The 18,405-nt window shown below is 40.1% G+C and overlaps 1 protein-coding gene across 5 annotated transcripts in view; it reads right to left on the bottom strand.

The window, feature by feature from the left end:
• WDFY4 (WDFY family member 4) overlaps positions 1–18,405 on the bottom strand; it is a 144,283-nt gene that overhangs the window by 103,727 nt on the left and 22,151 nt on the right. For all 5 annotated transcript variants that reach the window (XM_080401530.1, XM_080401533.1, XM_080401532.1 and 2 more), the window contains 8 exons: positions 18,038–18,142; positions 16,978–17,168; positions 13,761–14,371; positions 8,881–8,974; positions 3,233–3,447; positions 2,192–2,304; positions 1,023–1,230; positions 678–754 (listed from right to left, as the gene is read on the bottom strand). In XM_080401530.1, coding sequence (XP_080257656.1) covers positions 678–754; positions 1,023–1,230; positions 2,192–2,304; positions 3,233–3,447; positions 8,881–8,974; positions 13,761–14,371; positions 16,978–17,168; positions 18,038–18,142 — 1,614 coding nt within the window. The remainder of the gene's footprint in view (positions 1–677; positions 755–1,022; positions 1,231–2,191; positions 2,305–3,232; positions 3,448–8,880; positions 8,975–13,760; positions 14,372–16,977; positions 17,169–18,037; positions 18,143–18,405) is intronic.

The following is an 18,405-nucleotide window of genomic DNA, read 5'->3' as shown; positions in this document are numbered from 1 at the left end:
GCTGGTTTCCCTGTGCAGACATTAGCAACCTGCTTTCTGTTTCATCTGTAGCCCAAACCATGTAAGAACCAATATTAGAATACAAGGTTTAATTTCTGTTCTGTTCTATTAGATTTCACTGCCTATCTTCAATATCATACAGATTGCATATATGAGTGTGTACATATGTATAAATGACCTAAAATTAACTGATGAGAAATGACTACTAGATCTCTATACCACAGAGCTCATCAGTTGGGAAGCACTGAGCCAGAAACAAGTTTTCTCAAAGTTCACAAAATTCAGGAAGCAAAAGCTACAGCCATTTCACAGTTCACTCATAGATTTTTATCTATAAGAGAACCTCATTTCATGTTAAGTGACAGTTTCTATTCCTTCTGGGAAAGGTAACCCAGAAATCTCATGACTTCTACTTGTTAAGACTGTTGTTTTCAGCAGTTTGCTTTGAATTTGTACCGCTAATGTTAATGTTAAAGCATCACACTATTAAGCTGCGTCTGGTACTGTATTTTGGTGAGCAGTCTGAGTTATACAGCTCAGAGCTGGACTGGGATACAGACAGAAGTGTGTTGAAATACACAGCTTATTTGCTGCCATTTCTTACACATGTTGAATGCTTTAAGTGGTGCTGAAAAGTCAGTGCCTTCAGGAAGCTGTACATGAGTCAGAGTGCTTACCCATGCCAATTCCTCCTGAGACAGATTGCTCTGCACTGGGTCCCATGACAGTGGCCAAGGTAGGGAGGTATAAACACCTACAAAAGCAAGAAGGCACCCATCCATCAGAAACATAAAATTATCCCTGAAGGTCACCAGTGACTTAATAATGCAGCATCACAGTAGCAAGCCAGAGCTTAGGCTATCAGCAATAAGACAGTAACAAAATTGTTTGGCAACATTGCTGCAAGGAAGGCAGTGATAGGACACAAGGACTGACTAAGATGGAGAGCGTTGGTTGCTGTGTCCAGAATAAGGGCTTGGAGTCTGCAGAGCAGCTAAACAGGAAACCAACAGCAGCAATACCCGTATCCTTCCATGGACATGTCAAACTCCACAAAAGATGGAGCCAAAGCAGTACTGCGGAGCTGGAAGTTTCGAGGTGACGTCATGGAGATGAGACTCATTGCAGTCTGGAGTGCCAATGCAGATCCCTTAGACACCCAAGCACAGCTGCTGACAGGCACAGCTGTCTGAGGATCGGTTTTATTGTCCACCATGTCCTCTTTTGAACCTACAAGATCAACACAGTGCCTAACCAAATCAGTGTCTGCAATACCTTTTCAGCCACAGGCTTTGCCCATATTCATCACTGCTAAGAACAGATCTGCATGCTCTTCAAATAACACATCCTCAGCAGCCTGCAGAAATACTCAGCAATACACAAAAATATTGCACTGAAGGAATTTCAAAATGGGAGGCTGACAGGAGACATGAGCTTACACAAGCCATATTTTCTCCCCACACATCTTTAGGTAGCTCCAAACTTCAGCTCTAGTTCCTGACCCATTGCTTCCATTTTTCTTATACACAGAACATTCTGTGGTTATATATTCTGCCATAACAGAATAGTTAGAACTAACACATGGGAGAGGATCTAAAGAATGACTTCAAAGAACATAAGACCCAAATTTGTACCATTCTGTACCAGGTGTCCCATAGGCACGAGAACAGTTTAAGTGCCAAATACTACTACTGTAGCCTTTCACCTGCAAAATATGTTAGAACAGAGAAAGGACTTGGATAGAAAATCACCTGTATAAGCAAGACAGACTACCAGGGTATCCTAAGAATTACAAAAAGCAATGTTCTTTATTTACATATTTATTCTAGTTCTAGCTATAAACCACAGGGAAAATATGCTGCTAACCCAGGAAACACTCCCCTTGTTTTGTGGAATATGATTAGTATTTTTATAGATCATTCCCATGTCTGATGCAGCCAAGTCTGAGTCTATATCAGCATCTGGCTTGAGCACATGTATTATAATTTGATCTCTACTCATCATTAGATCAACTTTCAGTGTCAGGCAAGTATCACCCAACCTGGGCAATGCCCTCTGTAAAACACCCATACATACTCCACTTTCACTGACTATCTTGGAGCAACCTACTCCAACAGCATTTTCCTGTCGTTACAGAGACATCTATGACCCAGCCACTGTATCAGCAACAGGCTGTTCATGGTGTGATTACCTTCATTCCACGCTGCATTAGCTGAATCACTCCCCTGACATGAAAGGACCTCAGTCTTGTTTGTGCTGGGCCTGGAAGGCAGTGACAGAGAACCTCCCAACCAAAGAAATTGCCTAACATGAAAAAAAAAGGAGAAAGCAACCAAAAAAAGGAGAACAATCAACTCTGGACACTGGACTCATAGCAACTCTGCAAATATAGCTCATCCCTCTGAAGACCAACTTTCTTTTTGGACACCAAATTTTAAAGGCACCCCAACAGAACAGAAGGAATGTTTTCCATTGTATCATCAAAAACATTTGTTTACTTTACACTTCCCCTTTCAAAGTTTTCTAATTGAAAAAAACCCCATAGGTTTATTTCCTTCAGCAATGCTTTTAAATACCACTAATTTTTCAGAAAAAAAACCCTATGGGTTTTTTTGAGTTTGGGGTGTTTTTTGTTTATTTGGTGGTTGTTACTGTTTTGGTTTGTTTGGTTAGTTTTTAAGAAATTCAGTTCCATTTTTGAGTAAAGGAACGTGATCTTCCACTGCATATCCAACTTCATCTAGACTCTGATCTCTGTTAGGTGCTCTCATGCTTAGCATTTGCTAGCATTAAAGAAGAAAGTAGAATCAAAGTAGAAACAGCAGAGACTGAGAAACAAGACTATGCTTCTTATTTCTGCATCTGTCATTGACGTGGATCTGAGCTAAGAGAAAGTCACTTTTACTCTCCAGGAAACAGCTTCTCCATATGAATACCAGGAAAGAATAACCCTTGCTGTTTTGCAATTACTTAATTAGTTACCACTCATAAATGGCTTTACAACCCCTGCAGAGATGATGCAGCAGAACACTACAGAGTCATACCATCTTCATTAAGTCAATTAAACATATATCCTGTAATCAATACGTAAGTAGTATTAACTGAGACTTGAAGCAAAAGGCTAAGAGCCTTGCTGAATTAGAGCACTACATGAAGTATTAATTATTACATAAACTTTGCAAAATATTTGTACCACTAAAGCAAATTGGTTCCATTAGATACAATCTGATACCTTAACACATCTGGCTCAACAGCCTGTGACGCAAGCTTCTCAAACACTCGAGTGAGAGGCAGATGCAGTGGATGGCTCTCACTGCGGAAGGCATCCTGACAGGAAGTTATGATGGTGCTCAGCAAGCCAGATCCACACATCACCTGGCGACTCTTCTCTGACTTCACCAAGGACTGGATATGATCAACCACAGCACATTGGATTTCCAGTGAAAGCTGAAATGGACACAGAACTGAAGTCAGTAGGCTGGAACTAAAACTGTACATGGTTATTGCTTTTTGGTTTTAAATTGACAAACCTCTGGGTGCAAAAATCTGGCCCAGAAAAGAAGCTTCTAAGGCTAGAGGCTCAAGTGCAACTGCATGGCTGTTCTATGAAGCTCTGCGCGTGAACAGCGTGCATATATCCATCTAAGCACCTGCATGGCCATCCACAGCTGAGCTTTACTGCCACAACACTATGGTAGTGAAGGAAGAGAGCAATCAGCTGTCATTCAAAAGAAGGGACCAGCACCAAGGGCAGGTTATTAGGCATAAGCTCCAAAACAAACACAGTAACTGAGAATATATTTAACATTCAGCACATGGGAAGTCATATTGACGTGATCTACTCTTCATTCCAAAAGCACTGTTCAGAAACAAAACTGTATCTCTTAGTATCATGAAACAATTTTAAACACTTCTCTACATGTTTTGCTGAATTGAAGCTTTCCTTCATTGTTGCTTCTTAATGATCTTAAACAAGTATCTCAATTCTCAAAAATTATCTTTAGAGCAATTTGTTCCCAATTAGGAATGATGTCTACTCCATTGACCTAACTAGCTTTCACACAAATGTAACTGTGCATCATATATTTAAACACAGGTCTTAGAAAGACGAAGTGTTCCCTACTCCCAAGAGCTCTTTGGCCTTCTGATAAGCTGTCCTCAGAAAAATCTATGTAAAGTTTTAAAGAATAGGGCAATAATGGGGGCAGACATGCAGATTAGGACAATGGTGTTTGATTTTGTAACACAAATGAGAAGCAACTTCACTGGATTCAGAATAAGCTGGCTTATTAAGTATAATTCTTTTTCAATCTCAGAGCAACTCTTACTTGAAAAGCTAGCAGCCCTTCACAGAAAATAAGAATTAACTTTCTAACATATCACAGAGACTTAGTTTTACTAATGAAGAAATCAAGGCATCAAAACTAGCACTTTCAGAAAGTTCCAAATGACCCAGAATTTTAAATTGTGCTTTCTAAAGAAAAGGTACGACATCCATCAGCTTAAAACCTATTGTCTTTAGAGAGCTTGAGTCACTTCTGAAAATCATCTGTGCAATTTTTTTCCTTAAATTGCTATTAAAAATAAATCATAAATTTATTATAGCTCAAATCCCTGATGCACAGTTTGCAGCTGCAAGAAAATTCCCATTCTACCAAAATGTTTTCCTGATTAACTCTCATCCACTGACCTTGAGCAAAACTTGCTTTGCTGTATATGTATATATATGTATAACTGGGTTTTATGAAGTTGCACAGTAACTTGTATTCATGTATTCCTTGCAAGCAGACAGGGAAAAACCCCACTATGAACATGTGAACTGCTTCTACTTTGCCAGAACCACAAACCTAGATAGGGCCTAGTTAAACACTCCACACAAATAATACCATCTCCATCAGGCTCCTCACATTTCCCTTGGCACAGCTTCTGTGTTAAGAAAAGCTACAGAGATTTCCTCATATGACCACCAGGGCTACTATTGCCTTCTAGAGAAAATACACTAAGTAGTCTTGACCATTTTAAGCCAGGCAACAAAATCTCTTCATAATGTTAAGATTTCTTTTGTTAATTCTCATGGTCTGACAGACCTCTTGCTTTTTCCCCACAGTATTAGCTGAATGCAGTGCCTCCTTCTCATTTTTCTAAGCTAATATGTAGTGCTATAATATGATGTTCATCAGACACCTGAGAGGAAGGTAAACTTGTCTGTGTGCCACGTCATAAGTTATGTGACTGCATGAAAACCAAAACAAAGTAGAAAATTATCTTCAGTATAGTTAGCCAGGGATTCTTGGCAGAGTTCCTGTGTCTTCAATCCAGGGTACATCACTGAGATTTTAGTGCAACTTTAGAGACACCGGCTGCTTTTTAAGGAGAAAGTGAATAGCAAGAGAAATAGAACAAATAAAAGGGCAGGCTCTGGGGTTGGAAGCACAGGGAGAAAATTGCTTGGTCTGTAAAAACAGTGAAAGCTTCAGAAGCTGGTTGATCAATGAACAAGCAAACTTCTTACTAAAAGCCCAAAAATAACCTTGGAAAAGAACATGCAGACAGTCTGTGCATTTTCTTTTAAAAAATGCACTGTAGTCAGGCTCAGTGAAGAAAAATCCCCTAGGAGACAAGGCTGGAGCAAAGCCTGCAGCAAAGCCTTCAGGGGAAAGAGTTGACCTTCAGCTACCAGCCTAAGCCAGAGGACCCACTGCCACAGTATTTCTAGTCTCCTTGCTCCTACCAGAGTCCCAGTCTCCCTTCCTTCCTCTGAAAGATTTGGCTGCATAATCCTAAGGGGAATGAAGCTCTGGCAAAATACCCAAAGATTTTCCTCATGCAGACACTGCAGTGCAGTAATTTAGGAATTCACTGTGATATTAACGATTACATTAGCAGTGATATCAGCAATATTAGTCTAAAGGCAGACAAATGACACAGTCTTCTGTGGGCCATATCTATGTCAGAGACCTTTTAAGTTTAGGAATATTTTTCAGTTTTAAGTACAAATACTTGGAAAGTGTTATGCTGTTAACATCTACAGTGAGAGCACCTAGTTTAGGCTAAATTTAAACCAGGGATAAAGGTCTTTTAAAAAGGTGTAAAGTTCTTATTACTGCACAATGTTTTAGTTTTACAACAGTGAATATGACGGCAGTTCATCATAGGAGAGATTAGACAAAAATCGAGTGGACAAATCCAGCTGTGGAAGCAATATTATTTTTAAAATGTATAGATAATTTACATAATGAATAATATGAGGACTGGTTTTGTCCTTACTCACAAGAAACATACCAGGATGAGAACACAGAAGTGAATCATGCCTTGATTCTCTTCTTGAAAGTTCTTTTGTTTCCCTTACCAGCCTCCTCAGATCTAGGAGATCTTATCTGACATCATAAATAGTAAAGGTCTGGCATGACACTCTGCGGTCTTAAAAGCCACAGTTCCAAAATGCCAGACAAGCATGAGATATGGCTGAGGGGAAACTTCTTTCTTTGTAAGGTAGAAAAAGAGCTCTGAATATCCTGATATCCACATATCCTGTCTCACTTTACTTAGGTTTTGAAACATGTAGCAATGCTATCTTTCATCACAGAATAGGCAGCATATTAATAAAAGGAAAATCCACCTTGTATTTGGTCAAACTATATGAAGTCTGATGGGAACTGGCTTAGTACCAGTCCTAGGCATGAACATGAGCAATATCCTCTAAAGCTGACTGACTCAAAGACAGTCTTCCTGGGGGTGGAGGTGTGTTAAGTGTTTTAAGCAAATTTTCGTACGCTTACAACATTCAAATTATTTTTGATCGTACCTAGGAATGGCAGTAATATACAACCACAAATCTGTTCTCCTCAGCTTTTAATTGTCATTCTAGATGACCAGAATGGCTGAAACACACGACCACCTGTTTTACTCTCTGCTACTCTTTCTTCTATGCTGACAGGCTCAACACTGCTTCAGCCCATCACTGCTTGGGTCTGACAAAGGTCACAGAAGCTGCAAATTTGGCGGAAAATGGATATTACCTCTGAGGGTCAGAATCAAAGTACATTAATTTTATTGAGTTCCATTAATGCTTATGTAAAAGCCGTGCTTTCTCATTGCCATTTCTGTGAAAGCAAAGGATTTGTACATGACTGAACTGATTCTGAAGATTTTTCCAGTTTACTCCTGAACACCTAGGCCTAAAAGACCTGACACAGCACTAAAATATGCAGCAAGAGATGAGTTACTGTCTGTTCTTCACCACTGCTCCTAAAAAATGTACTGTTTGACTTGGTCTTAAAGTCAGAGCAAGAAGCCCCTTCAGATTTTTGAATGAAAGTCTGCAGTAAAAAAGCTCTATCCAAAAAGAAATTATTTCATGTCTCGTATAGTTGTCAAATATTGTTGCACTAAAAGAAGGAATAGTTCTCTCTTTGGGACAGAATATAACTATTCAAAGAGAAATTCCTTCACTTTCTAGGTTACCTTTCTACCAAGTAGCACCCCTTCACTAGCCATTCACGTCCGCCTTTTGTATCAGATCTCGCATGACTCCCATGTTTCAAGTAGCATCTCATTGCACAAGGGGTATATGTCATGACTGAAGGTACTGAAGTTCGACCCTTTGTGTCACTACCTGGCAGCATCAGTGAGCTGCCCAAGCTATGGAGTATGAGGTTCCACTCATTTTCTCACGTGATTTTAAATAGAATTAGCCAGAAAAAATCCTACTTTTCCTCTATCCTTTTTGTGGGATGAAAAACTCTTCAGGACATGTGTTAACTCCTAGCTAGAGTCTGATGCAGGACCCTGTGTAACAGTGGTCCCATTTTACCTGAGGCAACCCTATTTATAACAGCAATACTGAACAAACACTATCAGTAATAATTTCTTGTTGACTAAGAAAAAAAGGAGCGAGAAAAAGAAAAAATGAACACACTTAAATACGTAACTAAAATTGCTGAAATCTGTGCTCTAGTCCTTCATATTTTTAAGAACACTGCCATCTACTGAGGGACTGAGAGGCTTTCTCACAGAGCTCAGCCCTAGAGCTGACTCCAATAGATTCCTGATGACACACTCCCATCCAATTAACTATTCTACTTGCTTTTCAGAAGTTAATTACTGTAATTAACAAAATTTCACTAGCTGATGACTTGGTTCTGCTACACAGAGTTGGGATGTGCCAACAGTTAGTTGCACTCCCGCCTTCCATAGCTCTGGATGAATAATCTGGTCTTATTTCAACCCCTCCATATGTACTTAAACTGTATTCAAGTATTTTAGTCCAGATAGCAGATACTATATAGGCAATGTGCCTGTTCAGAGTACGGGTGTGTATGGAAGGTTTGACAAAGCAAAGCAGATTCTAAGCTGCATTGAAGATTTATGGATCATTAGGCCTAAAGAACCAGACTGTTCTGGTCGCTAGGTCTATTAGCAATATTTTAAACAATTTTCAAAGGACTTCTACACGTGTACCTTTGCAATAAGTATTGTGGGACCAAGACCCATGCCCTACATCAGACAGGTATAGAAAGACTTAGTCAAACTGATAGTCAAGAGCCTTTGTTATTTTTATATGCTGCCCAGGGAAGTGGTTGATTCACCGTCACTGGAGGTATTTAAAAGATGTGTAGATGTGGCAGTTAGGGACATGGTTTAGTGGTGGACTTGGCAGTGCTAGGTTGACGGTTGGACTCTATGATCTTGAAGGTCTTTTCTAACCTAAATGATTCTGTGACTCTCTTGACCCAGTGAAATTTGTGCTGTTCCTCTTGCCAGTGTTCTAGGTAAAATTTAAGACTTCCACATCTGGAAAGAGTAAGAAATTCTTGGAAATGAAGCTACAGAAAAGTAGAAGACATTGTTTAGATGGCACTTTGATATGTTCAGGCTCACCTGAGAGTGTCCCTCTTTGTACAGCTTTGGTAACAACCTCACCATAACACAGACAGCACCTGGATGTACAATGGCACAGTCTCCCGTATCCCACCTGCAGGAAAAAGACACACAAAACATTAACAACAGCAAAGAGGGTCCAACTATGTTCCAAGGTAAAGCATTAAATCCTCCTAGCAGGAATCAGGCTCAGCATTTGAAACTTAGTGAACAATACAGATGACCTAGAACAGCTGAAACCCTTCTTAGAGTAAAAACGAAAGGACATAACCTGCTCATGAGCTCACATATCAGGGACCTGCATATTAAAAGGTGTGTACTCTCCTGTTTAAACAAACTTTACCTTTTAAGATATTTGCAGTACAGATAACAGACAACAAGAAGGACCTCTCCAGTTGCATGAGGCCAAAACTAGTGTTATATTTACTATTTTCAAGTAGCTTGTAACTTTGCTCGGGCAATCATTTCAGTACTTTCAAGCCAAACCAGCAAAATTAGTAAAAGAAAGTTAAATATCTGTGCTTCCCCACCAGTTTTCATTTTTACACATATCAACTTTGTATATTCAGGCACAGGAAGGAACCAAGGCATCAGTTACCACAGAGATCTGCTTATGCCATGATAAAGACTAGAAGTCATATATATATATCAAAGATGAAGCCTTAGCATAGCAGTAACTCTAGTTTAGACACTGCAGGCTTATAATATTCAAAGGATCATCAGCATTTCTGGGTGCACCTCTGAACAGGAGTTGTGATGTGCACTGTCCATAACATCTGTCCCAAATAGATCTTGTGAGAAAAGCAAAGACAACATTTCATGACCATAATTAGACTGAGAACATAAAGCACAATATGCTTTATGGACTGTATAAAACAAAGAGTACAAGTAAAAGAGTAAGGATTAAAAAAACAAAAACAAAAACACTTTTACAAGGGACCTAAAGGAGGGTAAAAAGGCTATAATACCTTAGGTACTTCAGTAAGGCTCATCTGATACATCAGAGCAGCGAGTAATGTGTACCACGCTGCCACACAGTGACCAATAATTCTTACTGCACCCTGAAGAAATCCTTTCAAAGAAATTGCTCCTTTACAATATTTTCTGTATAATGAACCAAAGTCATATCTGATATAAATACTTACTTCAGTAGTGGCTTCAGTGTGGACACACACACCCCTATACATGACATGAATGTGGGTGAGTTTTTAAGTGTCAAACAAGAAAAAAGTACACACTGAGAATACACTCTACTCCCATCTCCCCCCAAAACCCCTAACCACCTTTAAAGTGAAAAACCCAGGCTCACTAGAATCAATAGGTTTAAAGTTGTGGCCGGAAAGCTGCCTGGCAGAAAAGGACCTGGGCATGCTGGTTGATGGCTGGCTGAACATCTGAGCCAGCAGTGTGCCCAGGTGGCCAAGAACGCCAATAGCATCCTGGTTTGCACCCAAAACAGTGTGGGCAGCAGTGCTAGTGAAGTGATTGTTCCCCTGTACTGGGCACTGGTGAGGCTGCACGTCAAATACTGTGTTCAGTTTTGGGCCCCTCACTTCAAGAAGACATGAGGTGCTGGAGCATATCCAGAGAAGGGCAACGAAGCTGGTGAAAGGTCTGGGGCACAGGTCTGATGAGGAGCAGCTGAAGGAACGGGGGCTGTTTAGTCTGGAGTAAAAGATGCTCAGGGGACCTTATCACTCCCTATGACTGCCTGAAAGGAGGCTGTAGGGAGGTGGAGTGTAGGTTTCTTCTGCCAGATAACAAGTGGCAGGGCAAGGGGAAATGGCCTCAAGTTGTGCCAGGGGAGATTTAGATTGGATATTAGGAATTTTTTTTCCACTGAAAGTATGGTCAAACATCAGAACATACTTCCCAAGGAGGTGGTAGAATCACCATCCCTAGAAATATTTAATACACAGATAGATGTGATGCTTAGAGGCATGGTTAGTGGTAGACTTGGCAGTGCTGCGTTAATGGTTGGACTTTATTCTCTCAGAGGTCTTTTCCAACCTAAACAATTCTATGATTCTACGAAACTTCAGTCTGTTTTCATGCTGCAAATGTGCTCCTCAGAGCAAGTTCATTTTTAGCCTAAGCCACTGTATTCAACTAACTTCCCAAACTTTCAATTCAATTAAAACTTCCATCTCTAGCACTGTAAAAATACATCACCAAGCAGTGTGTCCAGTTCTCTTAACACACAGCAGCCTTCCTAGACTGAAGAAATATCATTATCTCTTGTCCTGGTTTCAGCTGGGATAGAGCTGACTTTCTTAGTGGCCTGTGCAGTGCTGTATTTTGGATTTGACAAATATACTGAAAATTGACAATATACTGATGGTTTTAGTTGTTGCTGAGTAATGTTTATACTAAGTCAAGGACTTTGCAGTTTCTCAGGCCCTGCCCGCAAGAAGGCTGGAGTGGCACAAGAAATGGGAAGGGGACACAGCCAGGACAGCTGACCCGAATTAGCCAAAGGGATATTCCATACCACTGAACATTATGCTGAGTATGTAAGTTGGGGCGAGGAGGAGAAAGGGGGTTGACAGTTGGAATGATGGCATTTGTCTTTCCAAGTAATTTACGCGTTATGAAACCCTGCTTTCCTGGAGATGGCTGAACACCTGCCATTGACCATTGAGAAGTGGTCAATGAACTCCTTGTTTTGCTTTGCTTATATGCTCAGCTTTTGCTTTACCTATTAAATTGTCTTTATGTCAACCCATGAGTTTGCTCACTTTTACTCCTCTGATTCTCTCCAGCACAAGGGGACTGAATGAGTGCTATGTGGTGCTTGGTTGCTGGCTCGAGTTAAACCACAACACTTGAACATCAAAAAAAATTTTCTCATATAGAGACCTTATAACCCATACAATGTGTAGTAGAAGTAAAATATGAACTAACAAAATGCAAGTATCAGAAGACAATAATATAAAGTGATCCTTTAAAAAAAAAAAATAAAATCATTAAGTTCTTAAGACATTGCCATAACTATAAGGAGACATCTTCATATTTTTGAGCACTGCCTGACAGGTTTAGTACTCTCCAGGACTGTTAAAAAGGAAGGAAAAAGAAGGAAAAATCCAGAGTCCCTGACCAGCACTGAACTACACTTCAACTTTCCTGCTAGCACTGCACACTCACTCCCCTCTAAGAATATTATGTAAGTCTGATCTGCAGCCTCCTTTGTTTTCCATGAGGCTCTCATTTCCTAGCTTGTCTTAGTACAAAAGCTGTCTCCATGCACCATCTCTCACACTCCTGCCTCAAGGCTAACCGGTCAGCCCCATGATTCCAATTCATCTACCCTACCAGTATAATGGTGTGAATCCTAAATTTGCTCTGCACTGGCTGCTACTTAAAAATAAGACAAAGATGGTCTGGGAACAAAATGAGATGCCACAAAGAACCTGAAGTGCCATTAGAGCAGTAAGTCTGGGAACAGCAGCTGCAGCAGCCATTCTGCTACGGGGTGTATGAAGAGGGGCTTCCCTCCCAAAGAGAGATCAGCCTCAGTTAACACAGCTTGCAAAAGCTATCACTAATCAACAGGAGCAAAAGGGAGAACAGAGACTCCATCTGTCACAGAAGGTGTTTCAAACATTAATACAGAAGCAGGAACACAGAGAGTTGTTTTGCAGACAGGAATGGAAGGGTCAATTCCCTGTGGCTTGCAGCATCACTGACCACAGGACGGCATAAGGGGCTAAAGTATTATCCAGTTAAAATACTGATTTTCCTGTGTCTTAGTCACAGGCTCCTGTAGAATCACTTTCTTTCGCTCTCTTCAAGGATGTTAATTACATGTTGCAGGATTGGGCATCACAGGCCACCTACACTGACTGCACTCAAGTTCCTCCTTTCAAGTTGCACAGCACCAGGCTAAAGCCTTCCTCAGGAGGAAGTGTGAGCATGGAGTACAGTTAAGAGGAAGCTGCATCAGGGGAACCACAGGCTTGCAGGAACTCTGGGAACTTCATTTCTTATTTTTATTTTCAGAAAATTTGCTGCTGGAAAAGGCTGTGTGGCCTGAAGATTGACAGCTTGCCCGTACATGTTTTTCTCCTGTGTTTGCCTACACTTGTCCTGGACACTCTCCAGCCACATCTAGCTAATCTGGCTTCCTTTTGTGCCTTCACAACCCAGAGCCAAAGCCAAACTGTTCCAAACCAGACACTGTGAACTTAATGGATCCTAATTTACATGATTAATTTCTCCACAAGTGGTACTCATTCAGTTACCACACAGCCTCACAGCTCAGCCGGCAAAACAACACAAGGATCTTTCTGATTACAGCCAGTTGATCCCTGGTGTAGGCTTTCCTTCCTGCAAAGGATATGTATTTTGATATAATCTTTCATTATATGAGGCAGGCAGCATTAATATTCCTCTTCCAATTTTCTCTGATTCAGCTGTATGAGTAAATGAGTGAGAGTGTGTGTCTGTACATGTGTGCTTTGAGACACAAGCATGGGGGAGCATTTAAAACAGTTTGTACTTTTAAGTTATCAGGAGACTGGAAACAGCTTCCCACATAATTGAGGAAGCCAAAGCTGACTGGGGCAAATGCAGGCTTCAAGTCCCAGTAACCCTTTCCTTAGACCCCATTCCTGATCCCACATTGCATGTGTCAGACCCTTCAGCACAAACTCTGCAACTTGGGGTTGTGTGTCCCACTGCTCACATGAACATTTAATACCTATATGTTTACCATCATTTACCTTCCGAAAAAAGGTGATTTCTGTTGTCTGGAAGTTGGGACTGTGGCATGGATTTGTTTGTCCTAGGCAAGTTATGTCATAACTTACCTCAGTTTACTATCATATAAAATGCAGATGCTAGTCTTACTGTTACATTTCCTGCAGTAAATAAAAACTTACTTCTCTTCAGAGTTTCCCCATAGCCTACAGGCAGAGGCAGGTAATTTGCTGCCTCGTCTTTTGAAAGCAACAGGATGCCCTTCTTGAGCCTGGGGTTCATCCTGATCATCTCTTGATGCCTCTCCCATCTCTGGCTTTCTCTCCTTGAAGTAGCTCTCCAGGTGGAGTGTTCCTTTGACCATGTGATCAAGAAAATTCAGAATCCATATGCAGTTCTTTAGCCACACTGGGAAAGGTTCTGAAGAGCAGAAAGCTGCATCCAAGAACTCTGCAAACGTCCTTGTCTTCTCAAGGCTCAGAGGGATTTGCCTTTCCCCTTGTGTCCAGAAGCATCCAAGTGACCCAAGATCCTCTGCCATCTTTTCAAAGAGACCATTCCTCTGGAAGAAGTTGCTGTTGACAGGATCCAGGTGTAGGGCTGCTGCTATCCCCTGAAGCGTGTAGAAAACGAGCTCCAATATGCAATTCTGACCAACTGCTGTCCACAGCCCAGAGGGAGGGTCCTGCAATGCACCTTCCATGTCTGAGAGAAGGGACAGGAGTCCATTGAATCCACTACAGGTTCTGAAAGCTGAATGACTCTTGGGATTCTCCAGTATCCTCAGGAGTGACTACAAGCATTAGGAAGAAAGGAGACAAAAGCAGTACTTAAATCAAGGGACAAAGAAGCTTTAGAATATTTTAAAATTCCAAGCTTGTACCAAAATTCTTTCACTGAAATTTCACTCTTTGAAAAACAAAAAAAAAAGAAAAAAAAGAAGTTGGTCAAAGTAAAGGTCACCACTGCACAATTTTTCTCTTTCTCCCTTTTCCCGTATACCAAATGACTCAATCAAAATTTGAATGCACCGTCAAGAGCAACCCATGGAGTCAGCCTGGCTGGTATAGAATAGTGCTTACAGGAATAAACAAAGAAATCAAATTTCCTGCATCACATATCCGAGTGAGTTTGGCCAGAGGTAGTTTCAGATCTCTGGCTATTCTTTCATCAGTCTTCTCAGACTCTTTCAAGAAATCTGCCTTTGCCTTAAATGAAAGCAGAGATTCCATTGTAAATAACCTTATACAGAAACTGACAAGGCGGCACAGCTCTCTATAGGCAAGTCTTTCCTACAGCCCTGAATACACATGGAAAGGCACACTGGACTTTTGCTCACATGACTGTGCAAGCCCTTTCCAAAAAAGCAGTGACACAGGATAGCCCAAAGAATACCAAGCAGCAGGCTTTTGTCATTAAGGCAGGCAATAATAATTCCCTTTCTCAGCAGATGTTGTTTTAAAGTTTGCATAACACTTTGGAGGGGAAAAGCCATTAAGAGTCAGATTGCTAAATGATTAGGTCATTAGATTGTTGCTTGAAGCAGGTTATACGTGAAAGCATCCTGACAATACTGTACATGCATAAAAACTAACCTATACCACTTGTAAATTTTGAATGCTATGGGCTTGCTATTTTAAAACAAATCTAGAACAGTTATTAAGAGTTGTAGTATTGGAAGTAAAATTAGTGAGAAAAAAAAGAACTGGCAAGGAAACAGTCTACAGTATTTGAATGTAATCCATCCCAGGTTTTTGGGTTATTGCACAATTAATTCTGAAAATATGACGCTCTTTCAGGCACCAGGGATCTTTCACATTTGAGGCAGTACCTTTATCTGCAAGCCAACGTTGGAAAGCACTGTTTTTACATATAAAGTTTTCCAATAGACATCCAATGAAAGAGCTTCACTTCACAGCCTGCTGAAGAAGAATGGTTTCTTAACAAATATGTCTCCCTGTAACAGGATCCAGGACTATGAGAAAGGGTTGGCAGAACTGGAGGGGGAGGGGGAAGGGGAACTCTATTACTGTCATTCAATTTTGTATGATAATATATCAAACCAGGCAGAGACTTCTGAACAGGGATCAAATTTAATAACTCAGAGCTGAAGTTATCAGGACGGCTTTAACACATTTCAAAGAAGGTCAACAGTAACTACATTTCCTTCAGTTCTAACTCAGTTAGAATTTAATCGCCTGTGACTTAGTATTCCTCTGTCTTGAATCTATAAAACTGATGTCTGCTGAAAACCCCCTAATTCAGTTATCATTAACAGAATTTATTTCACATTCCATTATTTGTTATTCCTCATAATTGTCCGTGTGCCACACTGGAATATGGCAGTGTTAATTGCATTTGGGCTCAGGCTTTAACAGATAAATATATATTAGCAAATCAATCTGAATTTGTGTGTAACACAATCACAGTCCCAATGGATGTAGATAATAAATTCATTTGCCTACATTATGCTTTAATACAGTTACATCTGTCAAAATTAGACACCAAAGCTGCATTTATTTTCATATTAGTTTGGACACTATATTCAACTTTTCCTGCAAACATCGTTAAAGTTTACTGTTTCAAATCAAACTATAAACTTTTTCAAGTTTTTGTTTTTTTAAAGTAGCATGTTTTTTTTAATCACAGAATCAGTGCTATATTGTGCTGAAAGCTCAATTCAGTTCACGCTTTGTAGAGAATGTAGAATGAAACTTTAAATCAGTGCTTACAACACTGCTGCTTTTCAGTTTGATGCCTATGATCTAAACCAAAATAAAACACATTGCTTCCACTGCTTCATTACTTATGGATTAAGCCCTCTATAACAGAGGTTATGAATAACGCTGATTTCTTCCTCCAAACATTCACAAGACTACTCCTTTTTGTTATTTCACATCTCTTTTTCTATTACATTGGTGCATATGAGAGATGACAAAATTAAGAACAACAAAGTTTCAGCCTCAAACTCACCAGAATCAAGCTGTTCATCTCATGCCTACCCTCCCTCTTCCAGTCTTCCTCCTTTACCTCTTCTCACATCCTCCCTCCACATCTCTTCCACTGTTATTCATGTTTGTTTCCCCTTTCTCTGTCATATTACATGTGAACTGCTCATACAACTGTGCCCTTTGCCACTTCCATTTCTCTGTCCCTCATTACTATTTAAGTCTTCAAAATACTTCACAATCTGATACTGAGTGAAGGTGTTCACCGCACATACATACACTACTAAAAATCAAAGCGCCCAATTTACCAGAATCAAAAATTGGCCCATGGCTTTTTCTGTCTGCACTTCTTCGAAAAAATTCAGTGCTAGGGGTGAGATTAAGAGCCATTTGCCAAAAGCCAAGCAGTTTTCTTGAAAACAACAACCAAGAGAGAAGCCACATAAATTACCTTCAGCAAGTCCAGTTTCAGATGTAGTTCCCCTTGAGTAGAAGAACAGAGGGCCCCTATAATAATGCTCATATATTCTTCATAGTTGATGACTGATAGCTGCTCCAAGATGCTGAGAGTAGCACTTCTGTAGCACTCATCATCCAAAAATATCTTGATATATGGCACCATTCCATAGTCCTTCAGAACAACTGGGGACAAATACAGTACCATATAACAAATGTTATATAACAGTTGTAGTACCTGCAGATAGATTTTCGGTTTTGGTGTAATATTTTGAGTAATAGTACAGCAGGAGAAGCAAGAAGAAGAGCTGGTTAAGCTAAAGATGACACAAACTGAATGGCATAGGAACAACTAGAGCTAAAATGATTGGATGACCATGGTTTCTAATCATCATAGGTGACAGTTTCCCAATACAGTAATGAATTAAAAGGAAAAGATGCCTTACTAGTATCCAGGTTAAACATCTCCTTAGTTTATGAAGGGGACTGCTTAATAGTTTGTGACAATAATTTGCACCATGTAAGAAGCTGCAAACATGATGATTCCAGGATTCATGAGCAAATTAAGTGAGTGGATTCCACTATTCAGAAGAGTTCACTTCTGTATTACTATGTTTCACTATATTCCCTACACATACACCTCTTAGATATGCAATACTAAATGTATAAGCGTTACTCAGCATGTGTCTGATCCTATCAAGATTTCAAATAATAGATACCACAGAAGAAAATCTGGATGAACAAACATTACCCAAAACTTGCGGGCAGAGTCTTGTTTTCAAGGTAAGATTGTTTTTTCTATGTAAACATTTCAATAGCATCCACACAGATGAGGGAAGCAGGATGGGTACTGGGATAAGGCTCATTATGCAGGATGAGAATAACTTTGCCACATTTCTTCCTGGTGTATCTGTTATCCCTACATTTCTAAATTTTCTCCTTCACTTCTCACTGAAGCACAAAAGTGGGAAAATTTGTTGGTGCTCCTTAAGAGGCATAGTGGTCACTAACCACCAAATATCATAAAGGTAAGGCAATTATATGTAATTTCTTACCAGTGTTCCTCACAGACCTCACTGTAAGGGCAGCCACCATCTTCAACATCACAGCATTTAATTCCTTCTCAGTGCCTTCTTCCACACCAGGCAGATGCATTCCAGCTGTCAGTTTATTAGAAGTTGTAATATAATTTATACAAGACATAGGTAACTGTAGCTAAAATATGTTAAACCAAAAAGCAAAACCAGTTCCCCAGCAGATTCCAGTTTTCTCTTAAATATGGCTTACAGGCTACTTGAACCCTAAAATGAGCAAAAAATACAGACAGGGCATTGTCTTGTCATCAGGGTCTAGTCTGGGATTGGGAAACACAGGTCTAATTCTATGCCCTGCAGCCCAGATCTTCTGCATAACCACAGGCAAT

Source organism: Falco punctatus (genome assembly GCF_963210335.1).
Source record: "Falco punctatus genome assembly, chromosome: 9".
In the NCBI taxonomy this organism is placed as follows: domain Eukaryota; kingdom Metazoa; phylum Chordata; class Aves; order Falconiformes; family Falconidae; genus Falco; species Falco punctatus.
The sequence above is the reverse complement of the archived record's forward strand: the minus strand, read 5'-3'. Positions and strand labels throughout refer to the sequence as shown.